The sequence below is a fragment of the Calypte anna genome, chromosome Z (assembly GCF_003957555.1).
Source record: "Calypte anna isolate BGI_N300 chromosome Z, bCalAnn1_v1.p, whole genome shotgun sequence".
NCBI lineage: Eukaryota > Metazoa > Chordata > Aves > Apodiformes > Trochilidae > Calypte > Calypte anna.
In genome coordinates this window covers 37941568-37960055 of record NC_044274.1, presented here as the reverse complement: position 1 = coordinate 37960055, position 18488 = coordinate 37941568, and the positions used below count along the sequence as shown (strand labels likewise).

Here is an 18488-nt window from a genome sequence, read left to right as displayed (position 1 = left end):
CCAACCTAAGGCGTATTTTCTCTATCTGTATTCATTGTTCTTGGTTCCCACTCATATTACAGTGATGTGATGATGCACAAAGCAGCCAACAGCTGCTGCAGAAATTTTCTGTTAGAAGTCAACATTGTCTCTTAGCTTTGTCTCTCATACAATGAAGTTCTTTTTGCCTTGCCCACCTAATCTGCTGTACGAATATTTGTAAAACACAGGTTAAACCCCATACAGTATCAGCTGATTTATGCTTATTGTAATTCCAATGTGAAAGACTTGAACTCTAGGCAGAGTGCACTGCTTGGCAAGTTAGGAGCTGTAGGATGGTGTTATATGGCTCCTGACAGCTTAAGTCCTAATGGTTTGAGAAAAATCTTGGAACAATTAAACAAGTTAGGCTGTTAGAAAACAAGTAGAAACAAACTTCTTGGATGATATTCTGAATTTAAAGGTGAAATCTGATTATTTCAGGGGGTCAGTGAAGGACTTCCCCCTCTTTTCACCATGTGTTCTAAAAATGGTACTTTTTACTTTTAAAATCCTTTTGGCAAGTTTTGTATCTTTGTCCTTAAAATGAATATAAAACAGGTTTTCAATTGCTTCTGAGTTCTCAATTGCAAAACACATTCCAGCATTAACACCATTAATGCTGAGAGATTAGAGAAACTAGTAAATTCAAATTTTTAGGTGGTATGGAAAAAATCTTAAAGCGTTGTCTAGTTCTTAGGACTGGTAGTGCTGTCATTGGAGGCAATTTGTGATATAGTGCATAGTCCTTTTCAATAAGGTTTTTTGTTTTCTGCCAGTAGTTTTCAAAGCTCTGCCTTCATAAGCTGTCATCCTGGGAATCATGTGTGATTCCTTCCAGCCTCCACTGGTAGATCTTAGGCTCAGCTACTGAGCAGTAGTAGGGGGTTTAATCTGAAATTTAGCAGGACACCAGACCTTTCTAAGCCTTTACTTGTTACACTCTTAAAGGGTTGTCTTACAATAGATATGCTGTGGCTACACTACATTATAAACCCTGGCCTTGAAAACACACTGTTTACCTTGGCTCCCTCCAAAATACATTATAAGGTCATTTACTAGCTGCTTTCAAATAAAAAAACAAGTGAGATTTTAAAGCCTCTCAATTACATTACAGGCTGCTTACCTGATGAAGGATTACTCATCTAAGCAAGGGCTGGGAGGTTCTCACCCTCCATTTTTATGGTATTTCCCCAAGTCAGATTTTCACAAACTCATGAAACAATTACTAGGATCATCTTGCTGCTGTCTGGACTGTTTTGTGCTGTGTAACATAGTCCATATTGATTTCAAAAACAGAGAGTAAGACATTCCAAACAATTGTAAAGAGCAATCTGAGAAACATTTGGTAATCAATTTTGAAAGGTGACTGGTGAAAGTTAGGCTTCATGAGGCTCTTCAGAGATGTTATCCAGAGATGGTTCATACTGGTGGTGACCAGAAGTCAGTCTATCCAAAATATGGAAAGATATGGAAGGAATTCATTAAATAAATATAAAATCACCTATATCCATGCCATCTGTGAGACAGATTTCCATATGATCTTAGATTGACTTAGACTTTGTCTGTCAACTAGCATCTGTGTATTAAGTGCAGAAGACCTATGAGCTTTCTTGCTACTGAGGTAAGCAATTATAGTTCCAGTTTTTACAGGGACTAAGTTTGAAGAAAGTATTTCATTCTACAACTAAAATAAAACCCTTCTGTAGAAATTTTTTGTGATCGACAGAAATCATCATAAGTTATTCATCAAAGAGTGCCAAAAGAGCCAGGATATGAAAAGCCTAAACTACTTGTTACAAGGCCAGATAAAATTTACCAAATTTCAACATGAGCCCTAAAAATGACCTTGGAAACTGCAAACCAGTGAATCTGATTTCTGCCATGGCAATTTTGTAAAACTATAATAAAGAATAGAACTAATAGACCAGGGCATCCATTTTATGTCAAGGAAGATTTTCCTACCTTCTCTAGGAAAATGTTAAGCCTTAGAAATCTATTACTATTCCTCAAGTCAATATGCAAGAGGATAAGGATATTGCACTTGGTCCACCTGTTTTTCCAAAACCTGTTTGACAGTGTTTGAAAACTTCAAAGGTTAGGGAAGAAACTTAGTTATTATATCACAGAAGATAAGCAGCACTTGTGGTTCTACCCCTACTTGAAGGGTAGAAAATAGTGATACGTTGTCACCACAAAAGGACATTATAACCAGGGTCATCCGAGACCTTGTTCTGGGACCACTGCTTTTGAGCCTGTTTAGAGATGATCTGAAAAACATTTACTACCAAAGGACAATGTTTGCTGTTGATTTAGGATCATTCCAGGTATGTGAATCGGAAGTAGCACATGAAGAATCGCTGGAAAGTCTCATCATCATCTGTGATGGGGTTACATAAAATGAAGTGCTGGCAGGTGCAGAGCACTGTGCATATGGAAACATTGCATGAATGCAGTGGTCTCATCTATTATCAGTAGCAGCCAACAAGATCCACCATAAAAATCATAGATATCAGCAACAGTCAAAAAAACAACAGAAAATAATGTACTTCTCTGCAAAACATAAAACTGAGACTGTGGGATTCTGCTGAAGTATGTTGGGCATATCAGATGGAGTCTAAAGAAGACAGATTCACAGATCATGCATGCTCTTAGTGGCTCTCAGGCAAGAAAGTCCAGATGCAATTCCATGCTCAGGGGCTCTGTGAACCTCCAGCAGTGGATGTGGAGATCTTGAGTGCAGGAAGGCTGACACTTAAGCATCTGGTTTCTTTCCACTGTCTCCCAGAGGCTGTGCGTGTTGTGCTGGGCTCCTGCTTTGCCTAAACCAGGACCCTAATCTGTGATACAGAACCTTTTACCCAGAAGGGCAGTTCATGCCATTTTCTTACTGAAGGGTTTTGTTCAGAAGAGAAATCAGGTGAAATAATGCTCTTGTCATTGATGTTCTCTTGCTCTTATTTTAACCCTTTACAATATAAGTGCTCCCACTTACCTATTGTTAAACTACTAAGGTAAAAAAGCTATTTCATCATTTACTTCTTGCAGGTTTTTGAAGAATGCAATGCTATTTTATGCTTCTTTATCTTTCCTTCACAGAGACATGGACCATCTAACACTCTGTATCATCTAGTCAGGGATGTGAAAAAGGTAAGAGTCCAGTTGACGGTAGGTTGAACAGAATGCTATGATTGCTTTTTGTAACTAGATACAATCTCTGTTTTGCATGAGCTTTTATTCAGAGCATTCTCCTTCCCCTGCAATTACAGAATGTCCTGTTTGTATGTACCAAATATGGACTTACTGCATACAAAGCACAGTCGACAAGTTATTTGGCTTGCTTTCTCTGTAGTTTTACATGCTTGGATAATAGTGCTTCTGCTAGCATAATTCCAGGCTCTTTCCTACTGTGTGGATTTTTTCTGCTTTCTGTATTTTTCCATACCTGCAACTATTGTCAAAGCTAATTTCCATGTTGTTAGTTTACTTCCAAGCCTGTTAAGCAGCCCTTATCATTGTGTTGGAATATAGATTGTTGAAACAGTTCCTTGTTCTGTGTTGTATGGTATATTGTAGTCATCTTCCTCAACAGAAATATTCAAAGAGAATTAGTGAAACTTTCCCGTGCTCCCTTATCAAGTTAATTTCATGCATCATGAATTATAGGCAGCCTTTAGGAGAGCAGGACAGAAACACAGAAAGGTATAGAGGCAGACAAGCAATACCAAATACCTTTAGCAATATCTTCAGGATTAAAAGTGTTACAGCAGCAGCAGTGAATTAAAATCTCTTAGCCTTGAAATATATGGAGCAAGTAAGCCTGCAAGTGATGTCATCGGGTTGAACATTATCCCAAAGCATGTGCCGATTACAGCCTTGCACATTACATAAATCTGACCTCAAAGGTAGCAGACTTGAGAAAGGAGACCACTGTACATGGCACTAGAGAGAAAACTGAATAAGGAATCAAGATTTTTTTCTATAAGAGCACAGGTTTTGGTGGTTTCTTTTGTCACTGACAGGTAAGCAGAACTGAAGGCAACTAGAAGAGGGAAGTGGCAGTGATTCCTACCTCTTCTTTCTGTTCAGCAATTCTACAGAATAATCACTAGTTACATTTAGGGAGATTCTGATTATTTTCTTTGGTTACTATATTACATGTGTACATGTATTATATTAAGTGATCATTGGGAAGTGTGAAATTGCTTTAGAAGAATGTTCTTATGTGCAGATCCCCTTGGATGGATTACATAAAGCTAAAATCCATTTAGATTCGTTATTTCTCTTGAAGCTGAAGGTACCAGAATATTTTTTAGTTAATATGCAGTTATTTGTGTGCCAATAGGAGTTTGAAATAAGCATCATCGGTCTTCTTACTTTAAAATATACTCATTTTCATACTCCTCCCACCCAGCACCACTTTTCCAAGTCCTTATTAGAAGGCATGGGAATTTGTATTTTGAGTAATTAAATAAGATCAGTATAATTTTCTGAGTCCCTAACAGAAGATGTGTTTTAAAGGAGCTCTTGAAAAAAAAAACATCAAGTAGACACAGACAGTCATTACTCATAGGTATATATTGATAGACACTGGCATTAAATAAACTTGCGCTATTTTTAATGACATTATTTGTTCCACAGTGTTAGGTGATGGTCTTCTTTTTGGTAAATTTATTTTTCTTTCTGTCCATATCTAAAATCCCCTCTGCAGTTCCCAACTGCATGAAATCAACAGGTCCTCTTATTAGTATAGAGTTGAGGGCTTTGAAAACTGTCTGATGCATCCTATAACACCTTCATCAGAAAACTGCACTTCTGATACTGTATTTCCCATTTTATTAGTGACAAGAAGTATCTGTGGTTCACTTGGAGAAAAGGGGAAGTTTTGCAATAGCCCTGTATTCTGAGCATAACCCTTATCAGTCAACCAAGCTGTAAATCAGGCAGCAGACCTGACAACAACTCAAATGAAAACACCTCCTTGGGAATAACTTCTTAGTGGACATCACTATTTGATATTTAAGTGGTCTGTCATGCGAAAACCAGACCACACTGCTGATGTTAGTTTTTTGAGTTTATATATGTTTTGATGCTAGGTACCCAGTCTAAGAGATTTAATTACAGTATCAGAAAATATAAACACAAAAAATGTGATATGTGACCTTGAGCCAAGACTTAAAGTATATGCATACTGTGTGCTCTGCTTACAGATCACAGAAGCACAATTTGATTTACTAGTGTTGTATTATATAGCTGTGTAAATCACCAGGAGGAGTTATTTTGCTTCAGAGTTCACCCTGACTGCTTAATAAAGCAAAGTATTTGAACAAAAGTCACCACATTAACACATCCTGTCTGTGTCAGTTTTCAAACACACATGTGCATGCACACATGCTCAGAAGTACAAGAAAATCAGTCATTTAATCTTTGAATTTCCATAATGTTAGCCTCACCAGCGTATTGTGAAAGCCTGGAGACACAATCTTAAAGAATTCGCAATAATCAGAGTATGCTTAAATTTCACTTATATTAACAAAACAGAGTACTTCTTAATGACTCATCTTTAGGGATGGCTTCGCTCATCTCTCTGTTCAACCCTGCCAATTCCATAACTGCATATGGAGACAAATCTGCCTGCATCATTTGCATCATGGTCTTTTTGATACCTCCTGTCAAGGGTCCAGAATTTAACAGAAAGGGCTGACTTCACTCCCTGGGCTGTACAGACCAATCCATCCAGACTGCGGGAAGAAACAGTGGCTGAGCTTGACACCCTGCCTGTAAATGGAGGTAGCCCTCTACAGGTTATTTTGTTTAAATCCTCCCCTTTTTCACCTAGCTAATAAGAATCAGTAGAAATTAGTAGATGGATTTTTTTTTCTTTACTCTATAAATTGTATATAATCAATATATTTTAATCCCAGACTAGGGCAATGCAAGTTTTCCAAGTTATTTATTTAGGACTGCAAATACTTTGTCATGTCTATAACTCTCTCATAGGGGTGGTCCAGTTGGCTTTTCTAGGGGTCCTCACTTTGGAAAAGTTAGCAGGGAGAAATACATATCTGTATGTGTGTAAAATGTGTATTTCTGCTATGAATTTGTGGGGTTTTTTTAGTAAAGAGTTTCAACATTATCTAGGAAGTTTAGACGCATCTTCTTTTAAAGCTACTTTATTGACAATTTTTTAATCTAAATATCTATGAAATTTTGGAAATCAGAAAAACTATATCTAATAACTCACACTTTCTAATACATGCAGTACTCTAATGCCTATTGTGATTTCTTAATTGCTTAAGTATTTTTTACCACTTAATAATATCAAGGGATTCATTTTTAGTGTCTTTTGCCTTTTAAGACATCAGGGCTCTGTTGAAGAACTAAAACTCTGTCTTGAAGCTACAACTCCCGCTTCTACCAGTGCCTTCATCCTTGTCCTAGTAAAGATGTCATTGCCTTAAGCATTCTGGAGGGAGATAAATGTTTTGGAGGAAAAAAAAATACAAATAGTTAAATTTTTCTTATTTTTTTCAGAGAGTTCAGAATAAAAATTAATACATTCAAATAAAATAAGCCAATACTCTTTCCTGCAAACCATAGTGATTCCCCTGCCCACCATATCAGTTAAGATTGGGAAGAATCAAAAGCATATGTGAAGGGATATTACTGAAAAATAGTTGACAGGACACCTTTTGCCACTAAATTCATTTGATCCTCTGACCCTTGGAATCCGAGGCCATTGCATTGGTCAGCATCGTATGCCCCAGCACCACCTCACTCTCTCCTTCCTCAACCTTTCAGCATGCTGTTGGCACCATGGTGAGAAGAGAGGGAAGAAAGCATTGCTCCTCCTGTCTGAAATAGAAAAGGAAGGGGGATCTTGGCATCCATTTCATCTCTTCTGCAGAACCAGTTGTCATCTGCTCTCCATAAGTGTTTCTGTCCTCTGAATCTAACAAACACATCTGTTGAGAAGCCAGGCAGACATCTGCAGATGTACAAATATTTCCAGCAAGATATGGCAGTCAGAAAGTTACTCCCTGCAAATTACTAGCCTTCTTTTGATGACCATATAAGAGCTATGTGCTAACTCTAATCTGTGCTGTCTATAATTGCAGAAAATTTGGTTTTTTTTGTTGCAGTTCACTGCAAAAGTTGGAAGCTATCAATTACTATTTCATGGTCCTTTTGAAATGTTGGCTATACAATTTAATTTTTTTCTAAAGTAACTTTTTCCAAGGCTGCTGTTCACAGAAGGGTGATTTACCTCTCTTTCCACCTTTGATTTGTAGTCACATCTTTTGCTCAGTGAAATGCAGGACAGAGAAGGTTCTGGAGATGTGCACGCTTCTTAATGAGCTTTCCAGATATGGGCAACCTATTAAGTATTTGCTGAACTATACCTTCTCTTCAGTAGGGAACTTCTCAGTGAACCATAAACTATTGTCTGAACAATTTGGAGGCAGTGATTTAGAGAACGAGGTGCACTTATGCTGGGGGGAATTCTCTTCCCATTTGCCCTCTCCTCTTGTAAGGGATTGGAGTTTTTCTTATGGAGTTCCCAGTGGATAGCAAACAAACGTGCCCACACTGTGGATTTTTTCTTCCATCGTCAGAGATTGCCAAGAGTATCCTGAGCTCTGAGATGACCTCACCCTGAAATTGCTCTAGCCTGCAAGTATTATACCAGACTTATTGCTACTGGAGAATAGAAATAACCAGTTAACTCAAAAGGCAAACTCGGGTTCATATGCAGTAAGAGACAATCTGCTACTTTACTCTTATCTACACAACTTTGTAAGACATACACAGTGGAGAACTCACAGCCTTGGTGTTGCTGTTTTCAGGCAAGAGAAGATATGCACATGGATGCTCACAGAGTCAGGGCAGTAAGGCATGGACATATTTATCATTCTTTTTCCTTCAAAATAAAGGGTGCATACTGAAGACATTGTATATATGCATTATATTTAACAGAAATTAACGAAGGTAAAGAAACTGAAGAGCACGTAGACAACTTTTCCAAAGTCCTGCTAATGACCCTCACCACAAACACTGTTCACCCCTTGCAAGACAATCTGCTTGGCACTGTTTGAAATTAGGCAGCAAGATTACTGTGTTTACAGCTGCTTTCAGTAAAATATGATGGGGGTTCAAGGAGGGACCATCTAGGAAAACTGACAAGCCTGTAGTTTTCTTCTTGAACAAAATCCCAAGGAATTATCTACAGGTGTTTTCTTCCAATTTTAATTTCTCATACTAAGTGTGGAATTTAAGCAAAGATACCTGTTTTTTCGTATGTAACCCTGAGAACAAATGCTAACAGACTGTCCTTGCCTCTAGCAGTCAGCAATAATAACCCATGCACTGTGTACACTCTTTAGAATAGATACCCTAGCTCTTTCTCCTGTGCCCTTTCTTTTCTGGAACATGGGAAGGAAACACTGCAGGATGGGAAGATCATTCAGAGGAGCTGGTTCCATGTGAACAAATGCTTTTGCATGATGTCACTTCACTGTGCCTTGATAGTGCAGATGAGGCAGCCTAAAGAGATGCCAGCAGACGCATGAGATGCCAAAACAAGAACTGCAGGGTACAGATGGTGCAGAAAAGGTGTTGTCTTGCAGGATGAGCATCCAGAAACTGTGCTTGACCTTACAACTGTGCTGATCCTCATGTTTTTGTCCTGCAGTTGTGTTCGTTGTTTCCGCAGCTGAAGAGAATGAGTATTGTGTGCTGACATTATCTTCTGTTGCTTCCAACAAGTTCTTCACCTTCTTATTTAACTTATGTCTTCTTTCCAAGCGAGAATATCCAGGTTTCGGTTGGATCTATTTTAAGGTGAATTAATTAACCAGCATAATAATACATTCCTGTTTTTAACTATGTGATTTGCTTTATTCTAACATCATTATAAAGTATATCTAACCATGCCAGTAATAAGTATCTCTTCCTCCCCCACCATTCTTTTTCTTTTAATTGCAGGGAAACTTGCCTCCTGATTATCGGATAAGTCTGATTGATATTGGTTTGGTGATAGAATACCTGATGGGAGGAGCATATCGCTGCAATTACACCCGAAAACGGTTCAGAACACTCTATCACAACTTATTTGGGCCCAAGAGGGTAAGGTGCAAGTTATTTGCCATCTGTATGACTGCATGTACTGACAGGGATTACCATAGCTTCTTAATTATTTCCAGGCTGGGAGGATCCACATGCACACACTCTTCGGTCTACAGAGTCGTTTCCATTCTGTACATAGCAGCTGTTTCACCACTATGCACCACAAGCCAGCCACTAATACAAGCTAAATTTTTAATGAACTTAATAAAAAAATTATTGTGTTGTTTTCCTGATGAGTTCAAGACATAAAATAATACCCTCTGGTTCTAAAATCTGCAATTATGAGTATCCACATGGAAGATAAGTCTTTTTTTCCTCCTGTAGCAATAATACCGTAAGTCACCTGAGTTAGACTTAAAAAAAACATGTTTTGATAGACACATTTCCTATATTATGGCTCTTCTTCTTGATTGTGGCCTGAAGGTATCAGGGCAAAGAAATCTTTAACTCAAAATTGGCTTTATTGGCTGATGTGGCTCCAGCAGAATCAGTGGGCTTCCAGCAAAAACACAAGTGTATTTTTGTGATTTTCATGTTTGATAGATTACAATACTGTGAATCCAAAATAAGTTTACTATGTTTCTAAAACATAAAAGATATTTATTGTCATCCATAATGACACCCACCCAATCCAGCATAAAGAAAAATCTGCTCAGCTGCTCCCAGTAAGATTTGTAGTTCTTTTTCTGCCTATTTTTACCTCACATTTTCATTTCCTGTCTCAGTTCAGATTTGAGCAGCACACACCATTGAGTACTGTTCTAAGTGTCTATAAAGAGCAACAGCTCTGTCAAACAGCTACAGCCAAACACCTAAAATGGGTTTGCTATTTTCTCTGTACTTTAACTACTCACTACAGAGAGGAAAGGTAATAATTGTAGCTCCTGGGAGATATTTCCTTCCTGTAGTGACTCCATCAACAAAAGCATTTGAGAAGTGATTTCACAGATACTGAACCAGCATACAGAAAACTTCGCATCAGTCAATGGAAGCGTGACAGGGGAGTGGTCAGGATACTGATGTACTCCTGAGAAATCCATTCATGCCTCAGCAGTAATTCCTATCTCTTTTCCACAGCCCTAAACCAACTGTAGTTTGTAGCTGAATCCAAATGTATGTCTTCTGGTGTGTGTTGTGGTGAAATGTGGTCAAACTCAAGGTTGTATTAAATATATATTTAATTATTTGATTGATGTGTATATGCATATTATATTGCACTGCATTATTCATATTATCTATTCTACTCTATATTTACTACTATATGCTCTGTATTATATGCTATATATCATATATCACATGATACACACTAATTCATTTATATATGAATGTATACACATATAGTTGTTATTTTTTTATCACCCTTCTGGGAGAAATAATATTTTTCTAACTTTTTTGTACAGCCAAAAGCCCTGAAACTGTTGGGAATGGAGGTAGGTGACCTATCATAAATCTTCATGTCTTTTTTTTATTTGACAAATATGTACTCTATCATGATATATATAAATTCACTGCAATGAAGGCAACAACAGTTGTTTTTAAGTTTTGTATGAGGTGTGCCATACAAATCATGGTTTTAGACCAGATAACTTGCTTAGGCAAGGACCAGATTCAGAAACATTTCTTCATAAAACTTCAGCAGGTATACAAGAGAAGACTCTGCCACCTCTTTGCATCATTTTTCTTCTCATTAAGATTAAACAAAAAGTTGCAGTCTGCCAGGCCATGCAGAATTTCAGTTCAATAACTACCTAATTTAAAGCATATTGAGGCAAATGAAACTATTGCAGAGAGTAATGAAGAAATCTTTACATGGGCCAAATTTCTACCAGTTTTGTTGACACTCTTGTCCACACCAATGCTTCAGGGAGATAATAGTGTTTTCTTGTTTGTTTATCTTGTATAACTTTCATTTTGCTGTCCACAGATGCAGACCACAATAGGTCAGCTCATCTGATAAAAGTAGTAGGCTAAAACTGGAAAATAAACTAAAGGCAATAGATATAGAAAATGAAGAGATGGAGAAAGAAGGAATAAACATGGGATATGAAGGCAGAGTGGGAGTGAAGAAAGGAGATTCCTACTCTGCTGAGAAGATAAAGGGAGAAAACAGAAGTATAAGCAGAGAGGGAGTCTTCAGCAGACCGAAAAGTCCCCTGGATAGGTACTTTCTGGAAGTGGAAACAGGTGGATGCATTACAACAGATGCTATATTTAGAGCGAACTCAGCTTTATTTCAATGGTGGCTTTTCCAGAATGGTTCTTGTGGATATTGCACTCTGTGTGAACAGTAAAGAGTCATAGTTCAAGGTTCATCTTCCATGTGTTTAGGTATGGGGCTACTAAATTCTTAATTGCAGTGAATGGACCAATACTTCATTCATCTTTTTCCCCTGTTAAATATTTTCTCCAAAAAAGCTGAAAGGGGTGTCCTGCAGGGAATTTGTTTGACATCTCAGGTACTGACCCCAATGCATTATGTGAATTGATTCAGTTCCTTCAGGAGTGAAAAAAAATTCTCTACAATTCTCACAGGACGATGTCCCTTTACGGCGAGGGAGGAAAACAACAAAAAAAAGAGAAGAAGAAGTTGATATTGATTTGGATGATCCTGAGATCAATCACTTCCCCTTCCCGTTCCATGAGCTGATGGTGTGGGCTGTGCTGATGAAACGTCAGAAGATGGCTCTCTTCTTTTGGCAACATGGGGAAGAGGCTATGGCTAAAGCACTAGTGGCCTGTAAGCTCTGTAAAGCCATGGCCCATGAAGCATCAGAAAATGACATGGTGGATGACATACCACAAGAGCTGAACCATAATTCCAGGTGAGTCCTCTTTCATACACACTGTCCTGGGTTTAAGAAATTTTAGCAAACAAAGAAGGGAGAGCTTGTGAATCTGCCTGAAATTTGCTTATCTGTACCCTGTTTTCATGTCTAACTTGTAGAGAAAATACAGAGCCTTTAGATAAAGTTTAAATAGCTTTTAAACAATTTGGCTGTCAGAGAAGCAAAGCTGTTCGCATTATAACTTCTGAAATGAGAAGGTGTCAAGAAGACAATTAAACACCTGGCACTGTCTACATGTTCTTCCTGAGGCCTCAAGAATCAGGCTGCAATTTCTCTGTGCTTTTTCAAGACACTCTGTTCATCCCAAGAAGAAAAATTGTTAAAATCCTTATGAACACAATATTTGGGAAGAAGCGTTAATGAACCAAGAGCTCATTCTTATGTGAATGAGCAAACCAAGATACCAGACTCCATAATAATTTTTTCTCATGTTAAAAGTCTGAGATACAGACTTAGCCATGAAGCCATGGGCAAACAGCAGAGAAACAATCCTTTAAGCTGCAGATAACCAGAGGATTTCAGCTAAAAAATGTCAGCGAGGTGGGCAGGCAGGTGGGAGCAGACAGCTGGTAAGTGTGGGAGCTCATCACTATGAAGTAGGGGCACTTATTTATATTCCTACCATTAGCCACTCACATTTGAAACTGTGGCTTTCCGTGCATACCGTCACGATTTGCACGATGAAGGGTGCTGCCCTTCTTGCAGACACTGTCAGTTGCAAAGAGCTGTTTTCTGCAGCAGGATGCTTGGGGTAACGGGAATGAATAAATGTCCCTCTGTTGCAGGGACTTCGGGCAGTTGGCAGTGGAGCTGTTGGACCAGTCATACAAGCAGGATGAGCAAATGGCAATGAAGCTGCTGACCTACGAGCTGAAGAACTGGAGTAATGCCACATGCCTGCAGCTCGCGGTGGCAGCCAAGCACAGGGACTTCATTGCACACACTTGCAGCCAAATGCTGCTCACTGACATGTGGATGGGCCGTCTCCGGATGCGTAAAAATTCTGGCCTAAAGGTCAGCACTGTTTTAAAATCCAGTTATGAGAGGGGTTCTAACACGTGATGACAAGCCTCATAGCAAGTCCGTAGTAATTGGCTCAACCATATTTTGGGTGCTTATTTGCGGTGACGTTAAGCTGGGTTAGTTCTTCCTCTATACATTTTTTCAGCAGGGACCTTATCACAAACCCAAGTTCTAAGCACAGTACTTAATTTTTTTATTGCCTTTCTCAAAGACCCCCCCACCATCAGCGAGAGTTCTCTGGATAAGTGAATAAGAATTGAGACAGGAGGTTAATATGTTACCCTGCCTGGATATTTGAGGAGTTAGCCAGGGTTTTTAATGATAAATACAGAAAAAGGACATGCAAGTGAATTAACTGCTTGTGAAAGGTTTTGATCCAAAATTCTTCCCCAGAACAGGCCAAAGCAAGCATTACATTTTTTTTTTTTTTTTTTTTGCACTCCCCTGCCAGTCTTTCTGATGAGTGATCTGAAGGTACTGCCTTGGAGAATCTAGAGGATAATTCAATTTTCAAAGCTCTCTACACTTTACTTACACAGTTAGTGAAAATGCTAGCAGAGCAAGGTGAATTATGAGAGGTTAACTTGTGTCCATGGGATGGCATTTTTTACCTTCACTACTCATCAGTCAATACATAACCAGGAATTCCCTCTTCCTCCCAAATGACTGAGAATTATTTCCGGTGAAGGGGTTCTGTCTCCTACATTAGCAGTATATGTGAAAAGTGGTCATTGCTCAACTATTTTGCTCTATAAAAAGAAATTCTGTAATGGTGAAAGTGCTTATGAAGACCTGCATTGTTATTGTAAGGACTCTAATACAGTGACAGAGATAAATTAAGTAGCTGATGGCACTCTCATCAGCCTCCTAATGGAGCAGTATTGTTCTTGTGACTGATAGGAAGCTTTTTCGTGTTTGGAGACATCTTTACTACCTATTTTTCTGACCTGCCTCACAGTCCCATTTCCTTTTAGAGGAACTGCTGCCTTGTTTTCTCCTTGGCCTTGCAGATATTCAGCCTAGGTAGACGTGGCCAGTGTGGCAACTCATTTCCCACTGCATGCTTTCTTCTTTGCAGCTTGCATCTCTTAAGCTATAAAATAATCCTTTCTTTACTGAAGCAAAATCTAAAGGAACTGCATAGCTACACATATCAGCATTTGCTGTTGCTGGCTTTGCCTTATCTCCTCATGTCCACACATATTTAGGCCTTGACTATCAGTGTGCATGACTATCTGATTGCTTGAGACCTATTAACCCTGTCTGTAGAAATCAATACTGCTTGTGTGACATTTGCACTGATATTGTCTGTTACGTAGAATGCAGAAATTTGCAGGTCCAGTGATCCCATGATCCCACCTACCATTGACCTTAAGTAATATTGTGTAAATATATTCTGGAATACAACAGAACTTCTCTGATGAATGAGCAGATACAATATTCAAGAGTCAATTAGCCATAACACTCACAGCAGTGCTAATAGATGTTATGTGTTTTGTTTTACTACAGAGCTCTGAAAATATTATCCCAAGTGAAAAATATTCTACTGTAAAAGAAACTCACAGGCACACATATCTTTGTTTTCCTAAATGTCCTGGTAGTTTTCTCCACTTGATATTAAGTAACTATCATGTCTGTAATCTTTTTACTGTGATGATTATTGTTATCATTATTATTGCTTTAGGTAATTCTAGGAATTCTACTTCCTCCTTCAATCCTCAGCTTGGAGTTCAAGAACAAAGATGATATGCCTTACATGTCCCAGGCCAGTGAGGTCCATCTTCAAGAGAAAGAGCCAGAGGAACCAGAGAAGCCAGCAAAAGATAAAGAGGAGGAAGACATGGAACTCACCGTAAGTGCCAGCAATAAATCACCAGCCTCAGTGGTGTCAGTTCCCACCTCTGTGAACAGTTGTAGGCTATCTGATGGTTAAATTTAGCAGATTACAGGATACAACTCTTAACACTCCCTTTTTCTTTGTAGGACTCAGTCCAAAAAAGTTGGCATCCATGTGTCTCAGTGTTACAGCAGTGCATAGTGGCGCTGAAGCACCATGTTGTGATGTATTATCTTCATATTTTTATTCAATTTGATTCTGTGTCTGAGATAAGTTTATGAGATTTCAGAACAGAACTGACTTAGCCATTATAGATGAGTGCACCTCTCTGGTAGAAAATAAGCTCTCTAAGTCTTCCATTTGGCGGGAATGCCCAAATATTCACAGAAGCTGGTGATATTTTTTTTTCTTTTGGTTAACTTCACTAGAGGGCAAGTAGATAGGCATACAGGCAAGAAAAATTATTAAAATATTTTTTAAATTCTTTATGAATTTGTGCTCATTGCTGCTCACATATACAAGCATGCAGTTTTTAATCCACTGAAGACATAAGCACAGCATTAGACAGCTCAATCCTTAATAGGAGCTTCTGCAGCCCAGCAGAACTGTGTAAGGACTTGTCTCTATTAGTAACACAGCCTTAAGGAAAACTTTGCATCACAAAAGTAATCAAATAGCTAAACCTCTGAAAACTGCACAAGTGAACCCCTTCTCATGTTCTCAGAACTGGACACTTTTCGATTTGTTCAATCAGCATATGAGCTATCAGACCTGCCTTAGGTTAGTTGGATTTACTTTGGTTTGGGTTTGATTGTGGTGTCTTTGAAAGGCTTAAAAATCAACACCAGTTGGTCAAGGTCAAGGCAGAAACATAGAAGTAAAAGATTTTCCTGGTTAATTTAAAAACTAAAAAACAAAAACAAACAAAAAACAAACAAACCAAAAAAAAACAAAAACCAGACTGTTTCCCACAGGCAAACAGCAGGACCAGCCCACAGGACCCCGTCTGCAGGCAGGCAGAAGGACCTGCCTACAGGAGCCAATATGCAGGCAAGCCGAAGGAGCAGCCCACCAGACTCACCTACAGGACCCGTTTGCAGGCAAGAACCTGGCTGTTGGGAAGGACCAGGAGCCAGAATAGCAGCAATGGGCCATTCTGTGCTCATTAGCTATTAACTGCAATTTCCTATCCCTGGCTTCTGATCCACTTATGAAGTGCCTATTCAAATCAAATAAGCACTCTACGAGCTGCCTTTTTCTTGGCAATGGGGAGAAATCTGGGGAGGAAGTAATTTTCATCTTTCTGCAGTTATCCCAGCTCCTGGTTTCTTGTCTACAATACTGTGCTTCCTCTTTACCTTCTGATTCCTGCTACAAGAAGTGATGTGAGAACTGGATTTGCTTTTCCAGACAAGTATTAGCTATTCCCTTCCATCTCCTTTTCATGTCCTATTTCTTACCTGGCAATGGCTCTGCCCTCAATACTTTCAAATCTGATGCATCTTTCTAGAAAAAATTCAGCCACTTACATCCTTTTTTTATAAAATAATGACTGTTCTGTGAAGTCCAGCAAGTTTAGAAACAATTTTTCCACACTACTGCTGACTCAGTTTCTGCTGACTTGTAACACACCTTCTTCATGCAGGTGCCTTTTAGTGGTTAGAGATGATTGACTATCAAAGAGACCTCTGCATACATTTCTGTGGTTAAATGCCATAGCCAGTTATATTTCATCACCTTCAGGCACCATTTTAGGGTCAGTTGCTGAATTCTTGCTCAATAGGTTACTCATGCTGACCATAGCTTGTGCTTATTGTGTTCAAAATGACCTGCATATTTTTCTCCATGTTTTTTCTGGTCAGGATGAATAAATAGATTTGTATGTGTGTGATTACTGAAGGGTTCTTTTTTATTTTATTTACTCAATTGACACATAAATGTTCAAAATATTTTCAAAATCTTTCCATAGCTTGAGTTCCTTTATTTGGTTCAGCTTAAAACCAAAAACATCCCCCCTCCCAAAAAAAAAAACCAAAACAAACAAACAAAAAAAAAACCTGATGAACTAAAAATCATTTTGGTGTCCTCAAAAGGCCATTTCTGGCAAATAACATATGATCCCTACAATCTACCTAACTCTGTTTCTAGTCATTCCCAATTAATACTTCTCAAGTCTCTCCATTCTCACATTACACTGATAGGCATTTTTATAAAAGCACCATGAAGAAAAAGAGATCGCAACTAGTCAAGGTCTGTTCATTGGTTTCTTATGAAGTCTTACATGTCCTGCACTGCTAAGTCTAGCTAACTACTGACAGGCCAAAAGACTCGTTTTCTTCCTCTGTACTGCCCTTGTGCAGAGTAGATGAGGTCCAGGGCTATAGTGATTTTTGCACTATTTTACACCTCATTCACACAGAATAATTTGATCGCACAGACTGCAGCGACAGTGAAGTAAATCTCCACAAGGGCGCATCTACATGCAAGTATGTATTTTCTTTATGCTCCCCTCAAAGGATCTGGTGAGTAGCTGAATATTTGGGTATACTATAAGGAGGTAGTGTTTATTCACTGTAAAGTAATTGCTACTCACACCTGCTTTTAACTTTACAACAGATATATGAGGATGCTGGGCACACATTTTTTTAACACCTAGATGCTAGGCAACAGACTTTCTTTGTAGCAGCTACTGACAAAAACATGCCTGAATACTGTTCTCATCACTTCTTCTGCAGCACCAAGGAATTTACCACAATTTATTCACAGAGCAGCCAGAGCTGCCAGTCATTAAGACTGAATATTAGACATAGAAGAGTAGAAGGACACTACAATCTAAATCCCAGTGATATTTTGTATTTGTACTGTGTCCTGTCCAGGACATTTTTTATTTGACATTTCATATTTGTGCCACGTTTTCTGTTAAAACTGATTTTTAACAGTCTACCCATCTCCTAAAATAACATGGATTCTGGAAGCCATAACTATGAGCATCCTTAGTCCTATTCAGTGCTGTATTGTTTGGCTATTAGAGTTCCCCATTAAATGGCCATATTTCAGAATACAGAGTAACTCATATAAGTCCCCTAGAATATGTTTCAGTTGTTGTTTTCCTCATTTTGTTCTGATTTTCTATATCAGATAGAAAGTTTGGACTTCCATGAGCAACATTAAGAGTCTGTTGTTTACCACAACAACAGCTCTAGTTGTGCTGTCCTCTGAACTCATATTATCTCAGTAGTAGTATGGATGCTTAGCCTTTTCTACATGGCAAGAATGAACCAAATATTATATCACTAAAAATACAGTTCTTAAGATAGGAAAGGTTGAAGACTAGCATCCTTGTGCCCCTGGTCCATCTCACCCACCCAACGGAGGACAGTGCTTGCAGCATCTCACATGCCAACAGCAAGGCATCCATTCAGCTCTCCTGAAAAATGGCAGTGGCAGACACTGCCTGTAGTCATGAAGCAGAATTTCTGGCCCTCTCTGTTAGGAGGGATTTCCCTTCCTTTCTCTGAGAGTTTTGGAAGCACCGCAACAAAGTTGCCCTGGCACTCTCCATGGCCTACTCCATGCTCAGCAGCCAGGGTGCCTGAGCTCCTTGTACTTTAGCCCTTCTCCTCTGTACTCACCTTAAA

General features: G+C 38.8%; 1 protein-coding gene across 1 annotated transcript in view; it reads left to right on the top strand.

The window, feature by feature from the left end:
- TRPM3 (transient receptor potential cation channel subfamily M member 3) overlaps positions 1 to 18488 on the top strand; it is a 341963-nt gene that overhangs the window by 291106 nt on the left and 32369 nt on the right. The window contains exons 12-19 of the mRNA XM_030466889.1: positions 3118 to 3168; positions 8824 to 8859; positions 9004 to 9144; positions 10545 to 10574; positions 11677 to 11966; positions 12776 to 13004; positions 14698 to 14865; positions 15825 to 15950. Coding sequence (XP_030322749.1) covers positions 3118 to 3168; positions 8824 to 8859; positions 9004 to 9144; positions 10545 to 10574; positions 11677 to 11966; positions 12776 to 13004; positions 14698 to 14865; positions 15825 to 15950 — 1071 coding nt within the window. The remainder of the gene's footprint in view (positions 1 to 3117; positions 3169 to 8823; positions 8860 to 9003; positions 9145 to 10544; positions 10575 to 11676; positions 11967 to 12775; positions 13005 to 14697; positions 14866 to 15824; positions 15951 to 18488) is intronic.